This window comes from Manacus vitellinus, unplaced genomic scaffold, assembly GCF_001715985.3.
Source record: "Manacus vitellinus isolate BGI_N305 unplaced genomic scaffold, ASM171598v3 scaffold_6_pilon, whole genome shotgun sequence".
Taxonomy (NCBI): Eukaryota; Metazoa; Chordata; class Aves; order Passeriformes; family Pipridae; genus Manacus; species Manacus vitellinus.
Genome location: NW_021940750.1, coordinates 14,788,177 through 14,807,270, shown reverse-complemented (window position 1 = coordinate 14,807,270; position 19,094 = coordinate 14,788,177). Strand labels below are relative to the sequence as shown.

Sequence of the window (19,094 nt, the reverse complement as noted above, 5' to 3'; positions counted from 1 at the left end):
ATTTGCCGGGACCAGGCGTTGGGTATTAATCGTCCACAGCACATCATTTCTTGCTGTCAGCACGGGAACAACAAAATCAACCGGGAAACAAAGAGAAATACATCGCGCAGCTTTCTTACTCGGGAAGTAGAGGGGGCAATGTAATGGACAGAGAGCGTGCTGATCGCATTCAGACCGAAGCTGTAGGCAAACGTAGCGCCGCGTTAAAGCTACTTAGTGTTTGTGCCGGAGGAAAAGATGCTCCGTAGAAACAATACGTGCAGCTCAAATGCAGCTGTAAAAATTTATCCTGAGGAAATTCAGGTTAGAGCTCAGTGCAGAGAACGTGGTTGTGTGTAGATGTGCGTTTTATATACGTATTTATGTATGTGTGTGTGTGAGGGAGGGAGAGCGAGTGTGAGAAAGAGAGAGTAAATAACGAGAACAAGTACAATGGACCGGTAATAAACAATTGCAATTGGGAATGGCATGAACTTTGTGCATTGGATTAACCTCAAATGACCCTACCACAATTGTATTTATTTAACCAATTTCATAACAGGTTGCTACTGACACATACACAAAAAAACTTAATGATCAACAACCACTCTTTTTTTTTTCTTTTTTTTTTTTCTTTTAGAAATACAAGTTTGTTTGTTTTTTTAAAATCATGTCAATTTGTAATTATTTCGTGTCTCAGCACTGAAATCAAGGCATGGGATTTCTTGAAGAAGAAGGCAATGTGGAGGACATTAGATGACTCTACCATGGCAAGAGGTAAGAGGAAAGGTAAGCTTCCTGCATATTATTATGGTTATGATGATCATTAACTAATATGTGTCATTATGGTGCACTAGGATCCCATTAGGGTGGCTGGGCCCAGTGCATTTTCCTACTCGGTCTAGCATGTAATGATTCCATGTAACCAGATTCTTGAGAAAGGACAGGTTACGTAAACATTTACTGATGTGGAGTAACTATACTATTTGTACTCTGATATGCAGGAAGGAAAGTGTTGATTAACACAGAAGAAAAAAAAAAGCGAAATTAGCTGATTGCATGCTCATAAGTGCAAGCTGTCATTGAACTGCTTTTAAAATAGACACAGCTGGGTGTTTGTGTTGAAAAATTTCTTGTGTTTTTGCTAATACTGAAATAAGCATGATTTTGTATACCAAACATTTTCAGATCATTAAAATTTGTAATCTGTGCTGGTTTAAAACACAAAGAAAAGAAACAGATTCATTTCGCTGTAAAATTTGCTGATATTATATTAACTCAATCAGGTCTGTACAAATGGTGCAGTGTGCCTTATCAAATCTCTTTGATCCTTTTAATACACAAAGTGCCAAACGTGTGTATTGTTTGTTAACATTGAACATTTTATTCAAATCCCAGCTCTGTAGTGAACTGGAGGAGTTCTTGTTTAATGTAACACTGACATCGCTTGTTGAAATTTTAATGCCTTGAGGTGTTTCTTAGGTCAAAGCTGAGTTTACTTTGCGTTGTGATCGGGGATGAAAACGTAACAGGGAAGAAAATAGAAGTTTTATCTTTTTTGCGTTTCTGAGCAAAAGGCTCAGAAAGAAGCACACTCTAAAAACATCTGATGATCTATATCCAACAGTCGGTCATTTGTCACGGGTGCAGAATAAAGGTCTGTGCACAAACTTAAGATTTATATTTTTTTTAATACCGTGGATATACAGTTCTACCAAAAAAGGAAATGTTTTGTCCAATATGTAGTACATATCTTTCTAAGTCCATGAAGATTAATTCACTGTTTACAGGACAGAAAAGAATATGTAAGAGAAACCACGTCAATTATTATTTCTGCTGGACTTTAACTTTCGAGTTTGTTGTTTTTTTTTTTTTTTTTCCTCTTCAGCAGAAAATTCACCGTTTATAAAACTGGAGATATTTACTTTGGAAATAGGGGAGTCTTGCTTTAACGCCGGTTCCTCCCGGAGTTCTGCCCCGACCACGACTCTCCTTCACTTTGGTGGTACCTTTATGTGTTGGGGTACTTCAGTGAGCAGCAGGTTTGACCCCTCAGCTCTGGCTAAACTCGAACTCTCTTAAGAAAGTCTGTCGTGGCAGCATTTTCTAACAGGGAAGGTTTTGTGGGATGTCTGGAGAAGAAGCTTGTACTTGGAATGAAGGCACACGGCCCCAACCATTCGAAACACGGGTGGGTGTGCAGGGGGGAACCGGTTCGCTGCAGGGTGTGGATGCTCCCTCACCTGTGTGCTCGCCGGCACTGTGGATCCGCCGAACCGAGTGGCGGGGATGGGCTGAGAGTATCCAACTCCGGGGTTAGGATGGGGGTGAATAGCTGAGCTAAAACGTCCTGGCTGAAGTGTCATTCAACAGCGATCTCCGTACAGCTCTTGAGTATAACTCGTAGGGATAGTATTTCGACCACACACTTTTATACTTTTTTTTTTTCTTTTTTTTTTTTTAAATTCTTATTTTATTTTTAAATTAAAGGCCAAAGGAAAACCAGACCCTCTCCATTGTACACTCAATGGATATAGCGTACTTCCTTTGCACGTCCCCCTTCCCTCCGAGCCCCAGCTCCAGCGTTCAATCCCCCTTCACATGGGTATAGTGGCTCTGTACTCTCGGGCTCTTTCAAGGGGTTAAGCTGCTAAAATGTACTGACAGCTTAAGAAATGAATGAGGTTTTTTTCAGCCATGAAGAAAGGGTATTTAATAACCACGCTTCGATGGCATTATGCTTCTAGGAAACGAGTTGGGACACTTTGGTTTAACAATCAGTAATATCACATTCCTGACAGTAAATGCCTCGATGTACGCATATATAATTCTATTCCCACTTGACTATAAGCTTGCCTTATTTATTCCAGGTTACCTGGGCAATTAAGGTAAGGGCTTCTCAGCAGACATTGATACCCTGCTGCTAAGGCATGGCGAATGGGGACGGAGCAGCACACTAACAAAGAGAAAGAGGTAGTCAAACATTTTAAAGAGGGGTGAATGGGACTGAAGGTGGATGGATGGATGAATGAAGGCAAAGAGGGAGAGGAAGAAACATTCAATGGTCTACATTTCTATCTGCATTTGTAGATTTAAGTTTAGGTGTCCACCTCTAGCCAACTTCCAGTTAATCCTCAACAGCTTCTAGTGATTAGAAGTTAGTCTATTTAGCATGCCGTATCCTTCTTCCATGGGTTTTAGTTACAAGTTACACGATTAGGATTGCGAGAACAGTAGTGAACTAAACTTCCCAGTAAGAGGTCTTCACACCAGGGAAGTGTTACTTTGCTGCAGCAGCCCTGCCTCGTCAGTCATTAGGAAGCTGCAGGTTGTCAGAGGCTTCTCTTGCGCGCACACAAGCGCAGACACACACACACACGCACACACAAAACCACAGCACTAAAACTAAATTAAGAAGCCGATGATTAAGACAAGCGTCTACAAGGCCTGTCATTTCAGCATCCTTCCATCATAACATTGTGGCACCGAGAAATTTGCTTGAAAACCCTGGAAAAAAATGTCTATGGGAGAGCCTCATGTTTGAGGCTGTTAATATCAAATATAGACTGGGAACTGCCTCGGATGCAAGATAGTATTCCACAGGGGAAAGGAGCACTGCAGAGACCCTGGAGCTATCCACACACTCTCGAAACTCTGGTAAGTATCTCTACTTCTTATTGCAGCAGGTAGGCATTGTGTGACTGGAACTGGACCGGGTTTGAAATCCGCAGCTATGTACCCTTTGGGGACTTCGGGGAACTCCCCTTAAAGTTAGGGGGTGACTAATAGTTATTGGCACTCGGTGCCTCTTTAAGGAGAGCAGCTCATATTGTGTCGAAGACCTTACAAGCACCCTTTAAATACAAACATTTTAAGTTCCCCTCCCATGCGTCCCCATCCCTGTTGTTTTCGGGCTAGTGGTGTTGTGTCTCTCCCCTTTCCCCTCCCCCCCTTTTAGCTCTCTAGTCTTCCCGCCCCCCACCCTATTCAGAACTAATTGCTCAGTTACTTAAATGTTTCAAGAAGAGCTAAATTTCTCTATCCGATGATCTTTTGAGAAGCTGCACTGTACCATAAAGAACAGTCAGCGGGATACTGTATACCTTAGAGGAGCCAGCGCATCTAGGGAAGAGGTAGCGTTAAAACAATGACATTAACAAAGTGCACAGAGTTTCCCTCCTGTTGAACTTTAGGGAGTTTCTTGGGCGGGCAGAGATTGAACGGAGAACGTGGAAATGGGAAACAATGGCTGTAGGGTCCAGAAAGCTTTGCTAATGTCGTAAGCGAAAACAAGACAGAATAGTGACAGAAAGAGATCCGAGTAAACATTGGAGTATACATTTCCCACGGCGGCTACGCTGGGTGGAGAGGTCTGAATTAAATCGCCTTCATTAAAAACTGAATATTTTATTTATTTAGTCCTGTAGATGTACAATGCCGTCGACAGAAAGTCTATCTAGGGAGTGTAGAGCATCCACTAGATTTGTCGTGTTCAGCTGCTGCCGCCAGAATTTTTCAGAAGAGAATATTTTTATACTCGCTGCCAACTTTAAGATGTGCGGTTTTTTAGATCCTAAATGTCGCTTTTATTTTATATGCCAGTGTGCAGAAGAGAGCCGTCACACCTGCCTAGGCAATAGATGTCCCCGTGTAATGAAAGTTCTCCCTAATTTAGGAATCAAACAAAAAATTAAAATAGCCATTAAGAATTATCCACAGAGTTATGCAGAAGACGATAATAAAATACGAAGAAGAAATGGACAAGTTATTTTCTTATCGAGGTTAAATACATAATTTTATTTCTGCTGTGTTTACTGTTAAAATATTCTAGGCCAGTGCATTTGTCGGCCTTATGATATTGAATTAAAGAATGGCGAAATAAAATACGAGGGAAAAGAAAGATGTAGAGGAAAAAACCACAAATAGTGCTGGAAGAAGACTTCTAGCTACTCTTTGACTCCTAAGAAACTGTTGCTGGAATATTTTCGTGGTGTTGTTCTAAAGCTCTTTAGCCTCTTATAAAGGTAATCTTTGGCTAATGACACATGTATCTGGTTTTGCAGTTTTTCGTTGACTCGAAAGAAAAGACGCCCTCTCCCCCGCCCACCCAGCTTCCACCCCTTCCCTAGCAGAAGGACAGATACAGTCTCTCTCTCTTTCTCCCAATGCTGTTTCCACCCTGGCGCTTAGCAAAAGGCATCCGGGCGCGGGGGGGCGCCGGTGCCCGAGAATGACCATCCGTCCGTCCGTCCCTCTGCCCTACCTGGCCGCACCGCCCCCGTCGCTGCCCGCTTGGTTCCACTCCGTCCCGTCGTGGCTCTCTCCCCGCACTACATCTCCACCGCACCCCTCGGGTCGGCGAGGTCTCGGACTCGGCCAGATCACCTACGGATCCAATTTTTAGGGCCTACAAAAGCACACCATCCTCCTCTATCCTATCGCCCCCGCCCCGCCCAGGGGTCCCCTTGTAACCACAGCAAAATGCCCGGTGTAGCACGAAAACCGTAAACAACTGTACACCCTTCTAGGAGAAAGCGTTCGGCAGTCTGGGACTAAAGGCGGTGTTGGCTTTCGCCGTGCGGGGCTCAGGCGTGAGGACGTGCCGGAGCGAGGTGCCGGCTCTCACCCGCGGCGTGACCCGCGCTTGGCGGGTGTCGGGATGACGGGGCTGGCTCTAGCGCCAAAGAGGCTGCCCGCGAAGCAGACTCTGCTCGCTCCTTGTTCTCCTGGCACGAGGAGGGCTCGCAAGAGCTGCCTCTTTATGTAGGTTGTTCTCAACACTTTTTATATCTGTCAGGGTGGTCTCCATGTTTTCTTTCTTTCATTCTTTCTTTCTTTAGTGGAGCAAGGGGCTTGTTGGATGATTATAACCGCTACTACTTACAAATAAGTTTCTTGGGGAAGGGCTGATATCGTACCCTTGATATCAGTGGGTGTGTCCATGTATTATTTTAATATGATATGCCTTTTATACAGAACTTGTTTTCCTCCTCCCTCCCTCCCCAACCGCTCCCCCTTCCTTCTCTCACCCCCCCCCCCCCCGCCTGCTTTGTTTCTGGAATTTATTTCGTTTTTAAAGCACCAGCACAAACAAACAAACACACAAAAATGACTGGCAACAAGTTAAATCCCATTTGGGCCCCTCCCATCGAGCACGGACCGTGCCTTGCTAAAGCCTGTACTTTGTAGTTTTGTCTCGACAATAATTTGCCCAAGAAAGAGAAGTGGCTGCAGACAGACTCTCCTGGGAGAGGAAAAACAGAGAGTTCTCCTGGGATGCATCCCCTTTGTGTGTTTCCTTCTCTTCATCTTTTAGACGGGGCATTCACATAGGCGCTCACACACGCAGAGGTTATGTTTCCTAGCAGTCTTCAGAAAACAGTGTTTATTACAATCGAGTTATAAACTCCACCTAAATAATGAAATCATGCCGTAGCTTCGGAAACTCCAACAAATAAGTAATTTCCATTTGTCTACTAGCAGAGTATCGCAGAGGATGACATTACACTTTATTTTCACATTCATTTCAAAACACCAGTGAAAAGACTCAGAAGTCGTCGTACACGTTGGAATTAACAAAATGATACTCGTAAATCGGGTTTTTAGATTTTTTCTTCCTTCCAAGGCGACTACAAGCTAATTTCTGTGGCTATATTAGAGAGGGAATCCGCAAAAGCAAGAAGCGTAGTTCTCACTGAGCGCCGGGATCGTGTCCCGCTGTAGCTTCACTGAAAGCATCTCACAGTGAGCCACCCGCATTCCCGCGCCTTCCCTTAGTTTCGCATTACAGAATAGCAGAGAAAACATTCGTGTTTGACTGTACCGAAGAAATACCTTTTTACGCAATCGCACGGTTTGCGAACGACAGTTTAACTTTATCTGTTGTTTTGTCATATGAAATTAACTTGTGAAAGCCTTTATATCATTTTTTGATTTGTGTTTGTCGACAACGCGGATCATATCTCACCGCGTTGATGGTTGATACAATTGCTAAATTAAAGGCATGCTTTCGGCTTTGGAAAACAACAACAAAAACCCAATCATCTGAGAGCTCATTCTCAGCGAAACAACCCGAGGAGCAGCAGAATAACTCAGCGCAGTGTTTTCTATAGGTGTACTGTGTCTCCACATATTTCTGTATCATTCTACGTCTCTATTGTCTTTTCCTAAAGATAGCCAAGTCACTCCTGGGCTTCTCACCTATATTCGCCACCTGAAAGGACAGTATATAATGGCTCTAAATTCTTGAAGGAATGTAATTGACGTGGTATTTTCCCCGTGTCTTTATTCTTCCGTGGTAAATACTAGCAGCTGAATTGACATGTTCCTATGTTTGAGCCACAAGAAGCTCACCAAAATAATTGTAATAAAGTCATCAAACCATCTTATGCACGTGGGAGATTTTTTCCTCTCTGCCTATGTTCTGCTTCTCATTTCCGAGGAGGATACCTCATTGAGTCCTGCGGTTTGGTTTAGGCACTTCTCCGGACTTCAGATTTTCAGTCTAAAGCTTTCAGTATGTTTGGGCTGAAATTATGATTTTCCACATTTCAAAAGGGACGAGGCTCTATTTATAAATGTTATAGGAGGTTTCGTTAGTTCAGGAACAACAAAACAGGAATAGAACGGCAATTTTCAAGAAAATAGTATTTCAAAATATAGAAATAAAAAAGTAGCGGAGATGATGTATAATTCAATCAAATTACAGAAAATTGCTTTAAAATTCAGAACAGTAGCGATCCATTATGTCTCTGTTTTATTAGTGACAAGTACAATTACTCTAAAATAAAGAACAGTGGTGAATATATAATTGGCTGTAATCATGTTAGTGTTTGAATAAAAATGACGGGGACATTTAACACTTTGACAACAAAATGTTCAGAAACAACTTATTTATTCAAACAACTTATTTATTCATCCACGTGAAGGAGAAACACACTTTTGCTTACGATAAATCCAGAGGTTTTCACTTTAAATAAAAATATAACTAAAAACATATTAATTATTTTATTATCCGAAGCTTAATAAAGTCTCCTGAGTATGACTGTACTATTATTGATTACTCAGTACCCAAAGGACGCCATCTACAGGAAAAGGTCTTTAGGCTGAACGCCTATCTAATCACTGTTGACTTAAAAATACCCCAAATCTGAGTTAATATTCCTCTATAAACCCGGCTCCGATTTTTCCCACAACACTGATCACAATATTTTCTTTGCAATTGCTGCTTGCGATTTAATTCGTTATAATTTGACATGACCTAGGAATCTGTTACAGGAGGCCTTTTCTCTGAGATACGGTGTTTAAAAAAATACATTGAACTCTACGAAGTAGCATTTTTTCTCCTTCTAAAGCAACTTTTTTTTCCTCTCAGGACTGACTTGGTCGTCCCTGAAAATGCAGAACAGCCCATGAGATCTCTCCTTTCCACCAAGCGTGTGGAAGATGCTTGCAAAAGAGCCCTGAAAACAAAACAAAACAACTTGATTGAAGGCAGTTTGTGCAACAATTGTGTCATGGAATATCTAACATTTCTTTGTCTTTCAGTTCTTTCCTTTTAGATAGTTCAATAAATATCAGCTATACCCAGCATACTCTCATCTGTTCTTACAATGCATCCTTTGCCCCATAGTTTGATACTTAAAGGTGCCATTTAGCCGTAGCCCAGCAAGGGCTCAGGAACCGATCGCAGCAGAAAGAGTGCCCCTTACTATTTTGACCACATAAACACAAATCCGTGGGGATGGCATATTCCTTCCATGATGCAACTCCAACAATCGAGTACAAAGTACAAACTACTAGAAAATACGAGGAGAGCTAGAAGAAACTTTCAGGACATGTCTCCCTGGGGACTTAAAAAAAAAATCGGGTTTAATCCTGAACGATTTTTTCTTTCTTTTTTTTTCCTTTGCCTATTTTAATTTCTTATTTATCTTCCCCTCTCGACAAGTCTCGAAACTTCTGCTCCTGGGGAGTGTGTGTGTATCCGTGCTCATAGCGGGGTGAACCCCACACAGACCAGAGCGGGTCCCTCCTGCCGTGCGACGAAACTCAGCTCCGTCCTACCGCGCCTTCACTGCCGGCTCCCAAGGGTCTCTCCTGCCCAGGCGGGTTTCGTCAGCACTCGTAAAATAAAGTAGGTCTGGTTTCTTTCCACCTGAGGCCGGTGGTATGAATGGGCTTGTTAAAATTCAGGGGGGGATTAAACTATGCAGTGAGGAGTCAAAAGCAGAGGTGCGTTGGCACAATGGCCGAGGAAAATGACCCATGGTACAACCTCGATTTTATACGTTATTTTGTAAACTGGGGACAAAAACCTGGAAACTCTTGTTATTTGTGCTTCCACTGGAATCAGGCTCAAAGTTCATACCGAAGGTCTCCCTCCATCTTTTCACTTCTGGGCATTGACGATGAATGTTCCAAATCTAGAGACTGTGTCTTATTGCTGGTTTTAGACTTGAGGAAAGCTCAGGAGAGGAGGTTTCCTTCCCTGGGGCTAGCCGCTCCCTCAGGCACCGCCGGGGCCCGGTGGTTCCCTCCCTGCCGGGAGCCGAGGCGAGGGTGCCCCTCTGAACCATGAGGTCTGTCAATTCTCGGGTGCCTCGTACCAAACCGCAGATGTCAGCCTTTGCACTACGTGTTCGGGCTGCTAATGCGGGCACTTCACACAGCAGAAATGCTCAGCTCAGGAGCTTTTCCCAGGGCCAGCCGCCGACTTCGTGCGTCGCATCTGCCTCTGGTGGCACCGGAGCTCCGTGCACAGGGGCCTTTGCCATATTCCCCTGGGATCCAAGCACCCGCAGTGCTTTTTTGCCCTCTGCAAGCTGGCCAAAGCACAGACTGCTTACATCGCTGCGGGGCACACTACCGAGGTTCCCGCCTCAGCCTCCCCAGGGTCTTCCGCAGAGACCTTTTTTTCTTTGTAATTCACACCCATACTCCCCTCCACTCTCCCATATCGCCAAACCCAAGGCAGCCCGCGGCCGTGGGCCGCGAAAGCTCGCCTTCCCCGGGACCCTTGAGATCTCCCCCTTGCGGATCCCGTCCCCGCAGTGTCCAGCGGAGGGGCGAGGGCTGTCTGCGTTCCGCGCCGGGCAGGGGCCGTGTCTGGGGCCGAGCCCGAGGCGGTGCCCGGAGGCCGCCCCGCGGTCTTTGGAGCGCAGCGGCTGCGGCGCGCGGGCGCCTCCAGCGAGGAGGTCGAGCGCGATGCCAAACAGCGCCAGCGCCATTCTCGCGGCCGGGGGCCGCCAGCCGCCGGGGCGCGCGCTGCCCCCGCCGTTGCAGGAAGGTGCGGCCGGAGCCGGCGGAGCGGCCGCTGGCCCGGCCCGACCGCCCGGGCGCGGGGGACACGGCCCCGCACGCCCTGCCCAGCTCCACGCGCTGCCGCCGGCTTTTTCTGAGTGTTCAGGCACCGCGCTGTGTCCCCCCTGAAACGCCTTAAGTTTTCGGTGCGGTGTTGGGTACGGCGTACTAAACGACATGTCGCTTTTGCGTGAACGCCACACGGAACGCTGAGAAAGAATGTAAGCCACTTAGTCTCCCCCTCCTCCCCCCAAAAAAGCCCTCCATTGAAAACAAAGCAGACACGCAGAGGCAGTCCCTGCCATCTTCCCTCTGAGAGATGCCCCCGCGGGCCGGCACCGTCCCTGCACGCACTGCTGGGGCACCTCCCGGACCTGTGAAGAACGCGGGGGGGGGGGGGAAGAAGAAAAAAAAGAAACAATATTGTGAAGACACTGCTGGCGAAAGGAGCCTTCAGTATTTAAATCCTAGTGTCAGCTCTCATTAACAGCTCAAGTCATCTTTTCCCCGGGGCAGACCTTGTCTGGTCTATCGACTTAATGGAAAACAAAACACATGTTTGTATTCTATTATTGCAGTCTCGTTCCTTGGCTTGCAAAGAGGGACAGGCTTCGATTGTTCCATGAGGGGCTTCCCGAAGCGACAACGCTTTTCCTTCGTTCCTCCCTCCTACCCTCCCAGGAAAAGATAAGGATTGCGGCGTCCGTCTCCTACCCTCCCTCATGAATAGGAACTGCAATGGCAGCCACAAGAAAAGGCTTTCACTGAAGCCGCAGAGGCTAAAAATAGTCCAAGAAAAATAGTTATTGGTATGTTCAGCCAAAATTAGCGCAGCACAATAGTCTCTGCGGGAAACTTTGGGGGTTATTTGTGCATAAGGTGAAGCGTTCAGTGGCTCGGATACAGCTGCCAGGACCGCAGCATCTCCCAGGGAGGCCGGCCGTGAGGAGACGGGCACGCTAAGCAATAACAAGCGACAGACTGAGAGTTTCGAGACAACCCAAAACAAATAAACAAGCTGTCCCTAGTCTCCCACCGGGAAGGTGGCTTTTATAAGGCAGCAGAGAAAGTTTTGAAGAGCTGCAGACATTTTTGCAAACGTATTTTAACTGATCTGAGCAGTTGGAGCAAATTGGGTGGTTGTTGATTTGTTTTGTTGGTTTGGTTTTTGTGTGTGTGTGCGTAGTTTTTTTTTTGTTTTTTTTTTTTTTTGGGTGTGTGGTGGGTTTTTTTGTGGTTTTTTTTTTTTTTTATTTTTATTTTTAGACAACGGTAGGGAGAGGGTGAGAATAACAGCTTGATAAAGGAAGGAATAAATTTCTCACCCAGCGAAAGCAGGAAAGGTCCGTAGAAGTGGCGACCTGACTTGAACAAGGGAGAGGATGCTGGTGTAAGAAAAAGAAATTATTAATTTCATCACGTCCTCAGTGCTTTCCCTGAGGTAGGGATCTGTGCAAGCACAGGGCACTTGAACATGACAAGAGTAACCAATAGAAATGAGCTGTCTTAATGTTCATCTCTTTGCTCTCTAGCCATCTCCAACTGACCTCCCCCCTGCCCAGCCCCGCTTCAGGACGCGCAGGTCTCAATAGGAAAGGTGCGAATGTGAAATTGCCCAGAGGCAGCATCTCTCACGGGGTGTTCCTTGAGCGGCTGCGGAGTCCCAGCGGAGGGAGCAGGTCTTTGGGCCTGGGTCTCTCTCCCACGGGGGACCCCAGCACCTCGGGCATAGAAGGTAGGGTCCCTAACTTTCGCGCTTTCTAAGCGTCGTTTTCTCTCAAGTGCTTGGCTGTAAATAAACGCTATGGCACTGACAACACAGCCGTCCTGCAGTCAGAGCGGAGGCTGTCTCTGCACCTTTCCTCTGCAACACACGCCGTCAGCGTTTTAATTCCAGCTCCAAAGGGAACCTGCAATTATGAGCCCCCCTCGTTCCCTCCCGCTCACATTCTCTTGTCTGAAACATCCACTGAGGAAGGTTATTTGGATTGAGAATAAAATCAAACAGGGAGGGTTGGAAGAAAAAAAAAAACAACATAAGCCCAACAACTCAGCAAACCCTTCCATTTGCTATTTACAAACCTCATTGTCATGCTTCACTCAGGCTGTCTGCCTAGCTTGGGGAAATAAATGTGACTGAACCAGAGACAAAGCCGATGCAGCTGTATTTGAATTTCTCAAACACTGTCAAACATGCTCTTGTCTCATAATTCTCGGAGTTGTTGTTATTATTATGAATATCATACCTAATCTGAACGTACTCGAAAGAGGGCTGCTTGGCAGCAGAGAGATCTCATTCCGATCAGAAAAGCACAGAAATTTCTTTAGCAAAGAGCTAAAGGCTCCTTTCCCCTCTTGCTTGGAAGCCTAGGCAGATTAACTAAGGAAAATTCGAGACCTGTAATTTCCTTCCCCATAAGTGAGTAGGTTTGACTGCCTAATTTCCCAGGTGATAACCCACTTCGGCAGCCCGGCGCTGCAGCCGCGGTGAAGAGCAAGACGAGTTCACCGGTCCCTTGCAAGGGAAAGGTGACCGCTGGCTGACTTGTCCTAGCCGTCATGTCAGCTTCCCTCTCCGGGGGTTATTAAGGGACTGCCAGTATGCTTGGTGTTACCAGGGCTGTCAGGAAGCAGAGGTTTTTGCCCTCGACTCCTTTGGAGAGGAGGAGGCTAAAACACTCCTGGGCCGCTACAGGAGATTGTCTTTAAGGGGTACCTGGGAGCATTCCCATATACCTCGCGTTAGCTGCCCTGCTTCTGACGGGAATGGGCAAACCGTGCCGGCCCCGTTTCTAGTCCCCACGACGCTGGCAGGCCGGGCAGAGCGGGGATCGCCACGGAAAGTGCGCCGTGGGAAAGCACCTGCCTGCCCGGAAGTGGCCCGGTGCGTCGGCGAAGAGCCTCCACCCTCGCCTGCCCGCGCGCCCCCTGTGGCAAATGCCCTCGACGTTTCGGGAGCTTTGGCAGCACGCCAGCCCTGACCGGGAAAGAGTCCCGGCGGCTGCCCGGGCCCAGCCCTTGGGTCCCCCTGCTCCACCCGCGCCCCTTGACACCTTCTCCAAGACCCACCGCCTGCCCGGGTGCCACTATCATGTCAAGCGGCGCCTGACTCCCAGGCTTTGGGGAAAAAAAGGGGGTCTTGCAGGCCGGGGAGGCCGATCTCGCGCCCCATGGTGTAAGCTCAATCCTCGCGATCTCCCCAGCCCTGCTTTTTTCTAACTAGCTTCTTCGTTGTCACACTCCTACGATGGCCCTTCCGAGCTCTCCTGCGGGGAAGAAGCCTCGTGTCACCGCTCCCCGGCAGGACCACCGCCCGGGAGCAGGGCCGCCCTCTCTCCCCAGCTCGTTTTGCTCCCCCCGTGCTCTCGGCGGTTTTCGTTGCACGGTGTCCTTCAGTGAGTGGAAGCAGGAAAATGAAAAGTAATGTGATCAATTATTGGTTTCAGACCATACTTATGGACGGGTAGAAGTAATAACAGTTATTTACTTTGCCGAAACGTTTATTTCACACTTGGTATATTGCCTTACAGTCGGAGAACCGATGTAGGAAAAATAAGCACAAATAAATGAACGTAGGAAAAGTACAGTTTTAGCAAAAGGTGATCCTTCTCCTGTCTAATTTTCGCGGGTGCGTTTCTTCCTCCTGACATTAATTTAAACCAACGAAAGGGCTAAACAGATTAATCTCTAGCCCTCAAATCAAGCAAGAAGCAAAATACTAATTTACTTGTCCGCCCCCTTCATAAAAGAATATTTTTTTTCCTTTCCTTCAAGTCGTGGCTGATGAACAATCAAAAATCAAAGCAGTCAGGAAGGCAGGAGCCAGGGTGGGTCTCTCGAGGGTATGGCCCCTGTACCCCTGTTCTCCCCTTGGTCCTGCGGTCGCCCGTTCTCCCTCCTTGCCCGGGTTGCCCGGTATCGCCTCCTCTCCTGGGCACAGGGCTGCAGGCTGCTTTAACGCCTTCTGACCAGGCTTTGTCCCTTTTGAGGCTTGTTAGCTACTGTAATTTGTTAGCAGGACTTCGTCTGCCTTCCCACCAGCCCCCAGTGCAAGCAGGGTAATGTTGCCAGAGGCAGGGAAATACACATCGCTCTGTGATTCCACAGTCTTCGTAATAGCGCTTTCGTATGCACATGTCGCATACGTAGCTTACATCTGAGTGACCTTAGCGAGGGAGACAGGGAACAGTGGGGGAGAGGAGAACTGAAAAAAAAATAAAATATGCAATTCTACTGTCTATGTCAAGGATTTCAAGTAGAATAGTGCTTGATACCAAGGTAACACTTCCTTGTTGGGGGCTCTTGGTCTTTGAATTGCCTCAATTCCCATATTCCAGCTCTTTATTTTATCACCAGCGACTGTGTGCAACAGTTCCGCAGGTTGGGTGACCCGTACTAGCCACGGGCAAACAAAAGACGACTCCTGGTTGCCTGCAAATGCTGTAGAGCGAGTTACGCGACTGCTCAGTTCGTCCCTGTCACGCGGAGCAGGAGCTGCCTCCCTCCCGACACCTGTTCACCGCACTGAAGCTGCCCCGGGCCAGGGCTGCGGGTCTGCTCCGGGCAGAGAGTGGGGCTGGGAGCTCAGCAACCCGCGCTTTTGCAATCATCCCTTTCTCCACTCATTCTCACCCCCTCTAGTAGCTCCTTAGGTAAAGTTGATACTTATGAACCAGAGCACCTTGCTGCTTCATCTCCCAGGGCAAGAGCAAGAACTTCTGTAAAGGACAGGGCAGCCCATCAATACCTACAGCTATAATTTTTGGAAATGTGTTTTTTGTATTAGTCTGTAAGCCCTCTGTGAAACATGCAGTCTCCCGTCTGTTCTCTCCTTTGCTGACAGCAATGTGCTGCTCTTTTCCCTAGCTACCTAGTCTATGTGCATTGCCCATAAACAATAAATCAGATAGTGTTAGCTGGATTCAGAGCCTTCAATATCTTCCTCCCTGTTCTGTTGTTGGGGCTGCCCCTACATGAGACCCCACCGGCACCGTGAGATACTGACTGTCAATGCACTTCAGGGCCCTTGCCTTGTGCCCTGGTCCTGAAGGACAGTGAATAGGGACGAAGACAAAACTTAACACTCGGCTGGACCACTGTCCCAGACCTCCAGATCCCTCCGTGTAGCACAGCACTCCCTTTTGCAGCACAGCCTGCTCAGGACTCCAGCACCAGATATTCCCAAGAGAACCTATAGGGCTGATGTTGCACAGACTGTTTGGTTTCTGACCCTGCTTTTCAGTGCATCTTTCCAAACTGCCAGTTGGTCCAGCCAGAGAGTTCCTCTGTTCCCTCAGGAGAAACATGGTAGCTGAAAGTATCTTTATGTTTACAGTCCTGATAGAAGGGACAAAATAAAGGAGGAAGACATTTGCTCTTCAGACCCACAGTTCTGGGGCTACTTTGGCACAGTGTTGCTGCTCGAGCAGCTCTTCCTCCAGCAATAGTACACTTCACACTTAGATAAAGTTCTTCCAATTTGTGAGCCAGTTAATTGTCCTGGTAACTGTCTGAGATTATAGCCCTATATTTCAGACAAAGTAAGGCAGATAAATTAAAACTTTATAATGACAAATTACTTGAATTTTTTCCTCAAGTGAACTATTTCAGTTGAGTTAGATAGATCACTTTAGATAATACAATGCCAACTGAAAGCTACAAGAAAGTTTTCCACATATAAAAAAATGGCTATCTTCTTTAATCTCTGGGAAAGATAATTGTTTGTCCTTGCTGTTTGTTTTGCATTCTTGAAGTATATCTTTTAAGGCATAATACAAATTTCGAAATCCTATATATGCATCTTTACAATAGTAATGGCTTTCCACAAGCTCTGTGGGAGGCGACATTTCAGCAAGATACTTCCCCTCGACTTTGTTTATTTCAGCAGTATAAATTCTACCTCTGGTGATAGCTGTTAACTTGGCAATGTGAAAAGTGCTACATGATGTGTACTGTGCTCAGTCAGCTCATCAGAAGCTTACCAATTATGACTGTGGAGCCCATTCTTCCTGCCACAGCATGCCACCCACCATGCATAACCGGGACAGCTGATTTTCACATGTGCATAAAATGTAAAAGTATGCACACATTTACACAGAACCCATACAAAGCAGGAACAATAAGTCTGATGCTTCTTAGAAGCTTTTTTATTTCCTGCAATAGCTCATACACAGGCCATAGTAGATAATTTTTTGCTCCCCTACCTGCCCCGGAAATGTAAAAAAGCAGACCTTTTAAACCCCACCCTGCAAGAGGATGAGTTTTGTACCTGTCAGGCAATCAGGACACCTGTGTTATGGCCAAACTTTCAGGATGGCTGTGAAATAGGAAGTTGCAGCTATCAGTATTATCCTTCTCACCTGGGACTTGGTCTCCATCCACATCTTCAAAGTTCTTGGGAAAGGAGGTAGTGGGAAGCAGATTGTACACTCAATTAAATAATTGAAATATGCTGGAATGGCCCATGAGTTGGGCTTCTAAGCATTATGAAATGAAGAACTTTGTTAACAAAAGCCTTTGTAAGCCTGTTTCTACAGGATGAAATCTGATCTCTCTTTAAGGTCTCCTAATGACATTAGCGAGGCAAGATTTAATTCTAGAGAGATGCTATTTGTCAAGCACATAGGTAATGTTTGAGCTTCAAAAATAATGTTACCTTTGAGCATTAATTCTCGTTTGGAATATCCAAATGAACATAGAAAATCCAGACTGCCTTTTTGTTAAGATATGATTTGCCCTTATCCAAAGATATTAATTTTTATTTTGAAGCAACTATTTACAAAGCAATTTAGTGCCAGAATCTGTCACCTTTGGCTGTAGTTTCTTTTGCATCAGCTAAAATAGAAGTAACTTGTTCAAGTAGGCAGAGTAACACTAGTGAAAAACCAGAATAAATAATCAGAGAATCAAGCCCTTTGAATAGCAAATGACTCCATAAATAGTCCCATTGATTTCAGCAGTATTTCATGGCATAAGTAGCTACATTAGTGGAAACAGCATACAAGACCCTTAGTGCTCGGACAGAGAAAAAACCCCATAAAGTTATTTAAAAAAAATTCCATATTGTATCAGTCAGTTGACATGTTATTAGCTTATTCTATGACTTACCAAGGACAGAATCAAATGAGTTGATGACAAGGATGACTCCTATGTTAGCTGCTGTGACAATTCAACACACCCGTGACATGAAAGCTGTGTCCCTTATTTAAAAAAAAAAAGAGAAAGCTAATAAAGCCACACCAGTGAAATGCTTTCCATTACCCTTAAGCAAATGCTTCTTTAAGCGAGGAAGAACATTTTAGCAGATGGAGTTGCCCCTTTCTGGGAGGTTTATGGACAGTATCAAAATATTAGAATGTCATAACACGGTCTCCCCCTGGCTCTATTGCACTGGATGACTTGGAAAAATTCTTTTGCTTGCTTTTCCTTGAAATCTAGTAAAGAATGAGATGAAGTCCAAACATGCTCTCTTAATTATGTGGGTTTTTTTGGCTAAACACATTTCTTAAAAACAGAGAAGTGTTCTCTGGAAATGTTTTGCAGCATCTTTAAGCCTGAATATGAGAACTGTGTCTGGATCCAGAGATCACTAAAACACCTACCCAGCTTAAAGTCTTCTGGAACCAACAAAACTGTTCCCTGGATCTAATTGCTGTGCTGTGGATCCATTTTTAAAAGTGGCTCCACTTAGGGAGTCAGAACATGATGCACAAGAGCAGTGGAAGAAACCATGATGACTGGGGAACGTAACAGCCTGACTAGAAATGGCATCAGTGTGGCAGAATTGGGTTCCAATACCTTCCTGCTAGTACTGAACTTGATGTCATCATTCTTGGGGAAGTAGGTGATGTATTTCAAGTATTCAATAAAGAACATGGTACCGCTGAAAACTTTTGTAATTACAGTAATTCTAACTACTGTACACATCAGCTCTGTCCTTGCCTTCCTCTCATTTCTTTCTTTGTATTCTTTTCTTGTCATATCACATAGTAACTGTAGAAAGCATTTTGTCCAAATACAAGCTGCTTGTTCTGACTGCTGCTCTGCTGTCAGCAGGAACAGTATTTCAAATAAGATACTGGACATTTGCCTCTATGAATAGCTGCCTCTTTGTTCATTCTAGACTGTGGATAGCTCGTCTACATCTTTTGAGTGCACATTTTTCATTGAGAACTTCTAGAGCACAAAAGGTGAAAAAAGGAGATATTTAGCTTTATTGTAAACAATTCTTTGTTGTGTCTCCTCAGTTATGACCAAGGTATGTCTATTTTCTGTTGAGTGTGGAGCATTCTTGTTCCTGTAAAGTTTTTAAGGGAAGCACTTTGAATAACATTGTACAGTGCCGATTTTTCAATAGCAATCTGAAAGTAGTCTGCCATTTCTTCTCTTTATATACAATAGTAAAGTGACACAAAATGGATAAATATTTTTCTCTCTGTCAGGTGAGGATAAGGCTGACTGCCCATGCTGTTATCCCATGGCTGAAGGGTAGGAGGGTCTGCTTAGACCCTAAATTTTGGGGAAAAGGTCCTGTTTAGTGCTGACACTGTACATTGCAACTGAGGTTGGAGGAGGTTAGGAGGAGGCTGGTCCCCTATAGTTGACTTTTGTAACCTTTTGGGTTAGGAATATTGTGTGCTGTTATAGGCTCCCTACTGAATTATTGATATCCTTGAAAGACAGAGGACAAAGAGAAGCTAATGAGATATTTTTTAACTAATATAGCAGTAAAAGTTTCCAAGGAATGAATTTCTCACAACCTTACCAAAAACCTGAGGTTTATTTGGTGTTGGCTGCAATTCTGGACCCTAATC

The 19,094-nt window shown here is 45.4% G+C and overlaps 1 protein-coding gene across 1 annotated transcript in view; it reads right to left on the bottom strand.

Annotated features, from left to right (window-relative positions):
- FOXG1 (forkhead box G1) overlaps positions 1-470 on the bottom strand; it is a 4,476-nt gene extending 4,006 nt beyond the window's left edge. The window contains exon 1 of the mRNA XM_018082238.2: positions 432-470. Within this exon, the coding sequence (XP_017937727.2) occupies positions 432-470 (39 nt within the window). The remainder of the gene's footprint in view (positions 1-431) is intronic.
- Positions 471-19,094: the final 18,624 nt, after the last annotated feature.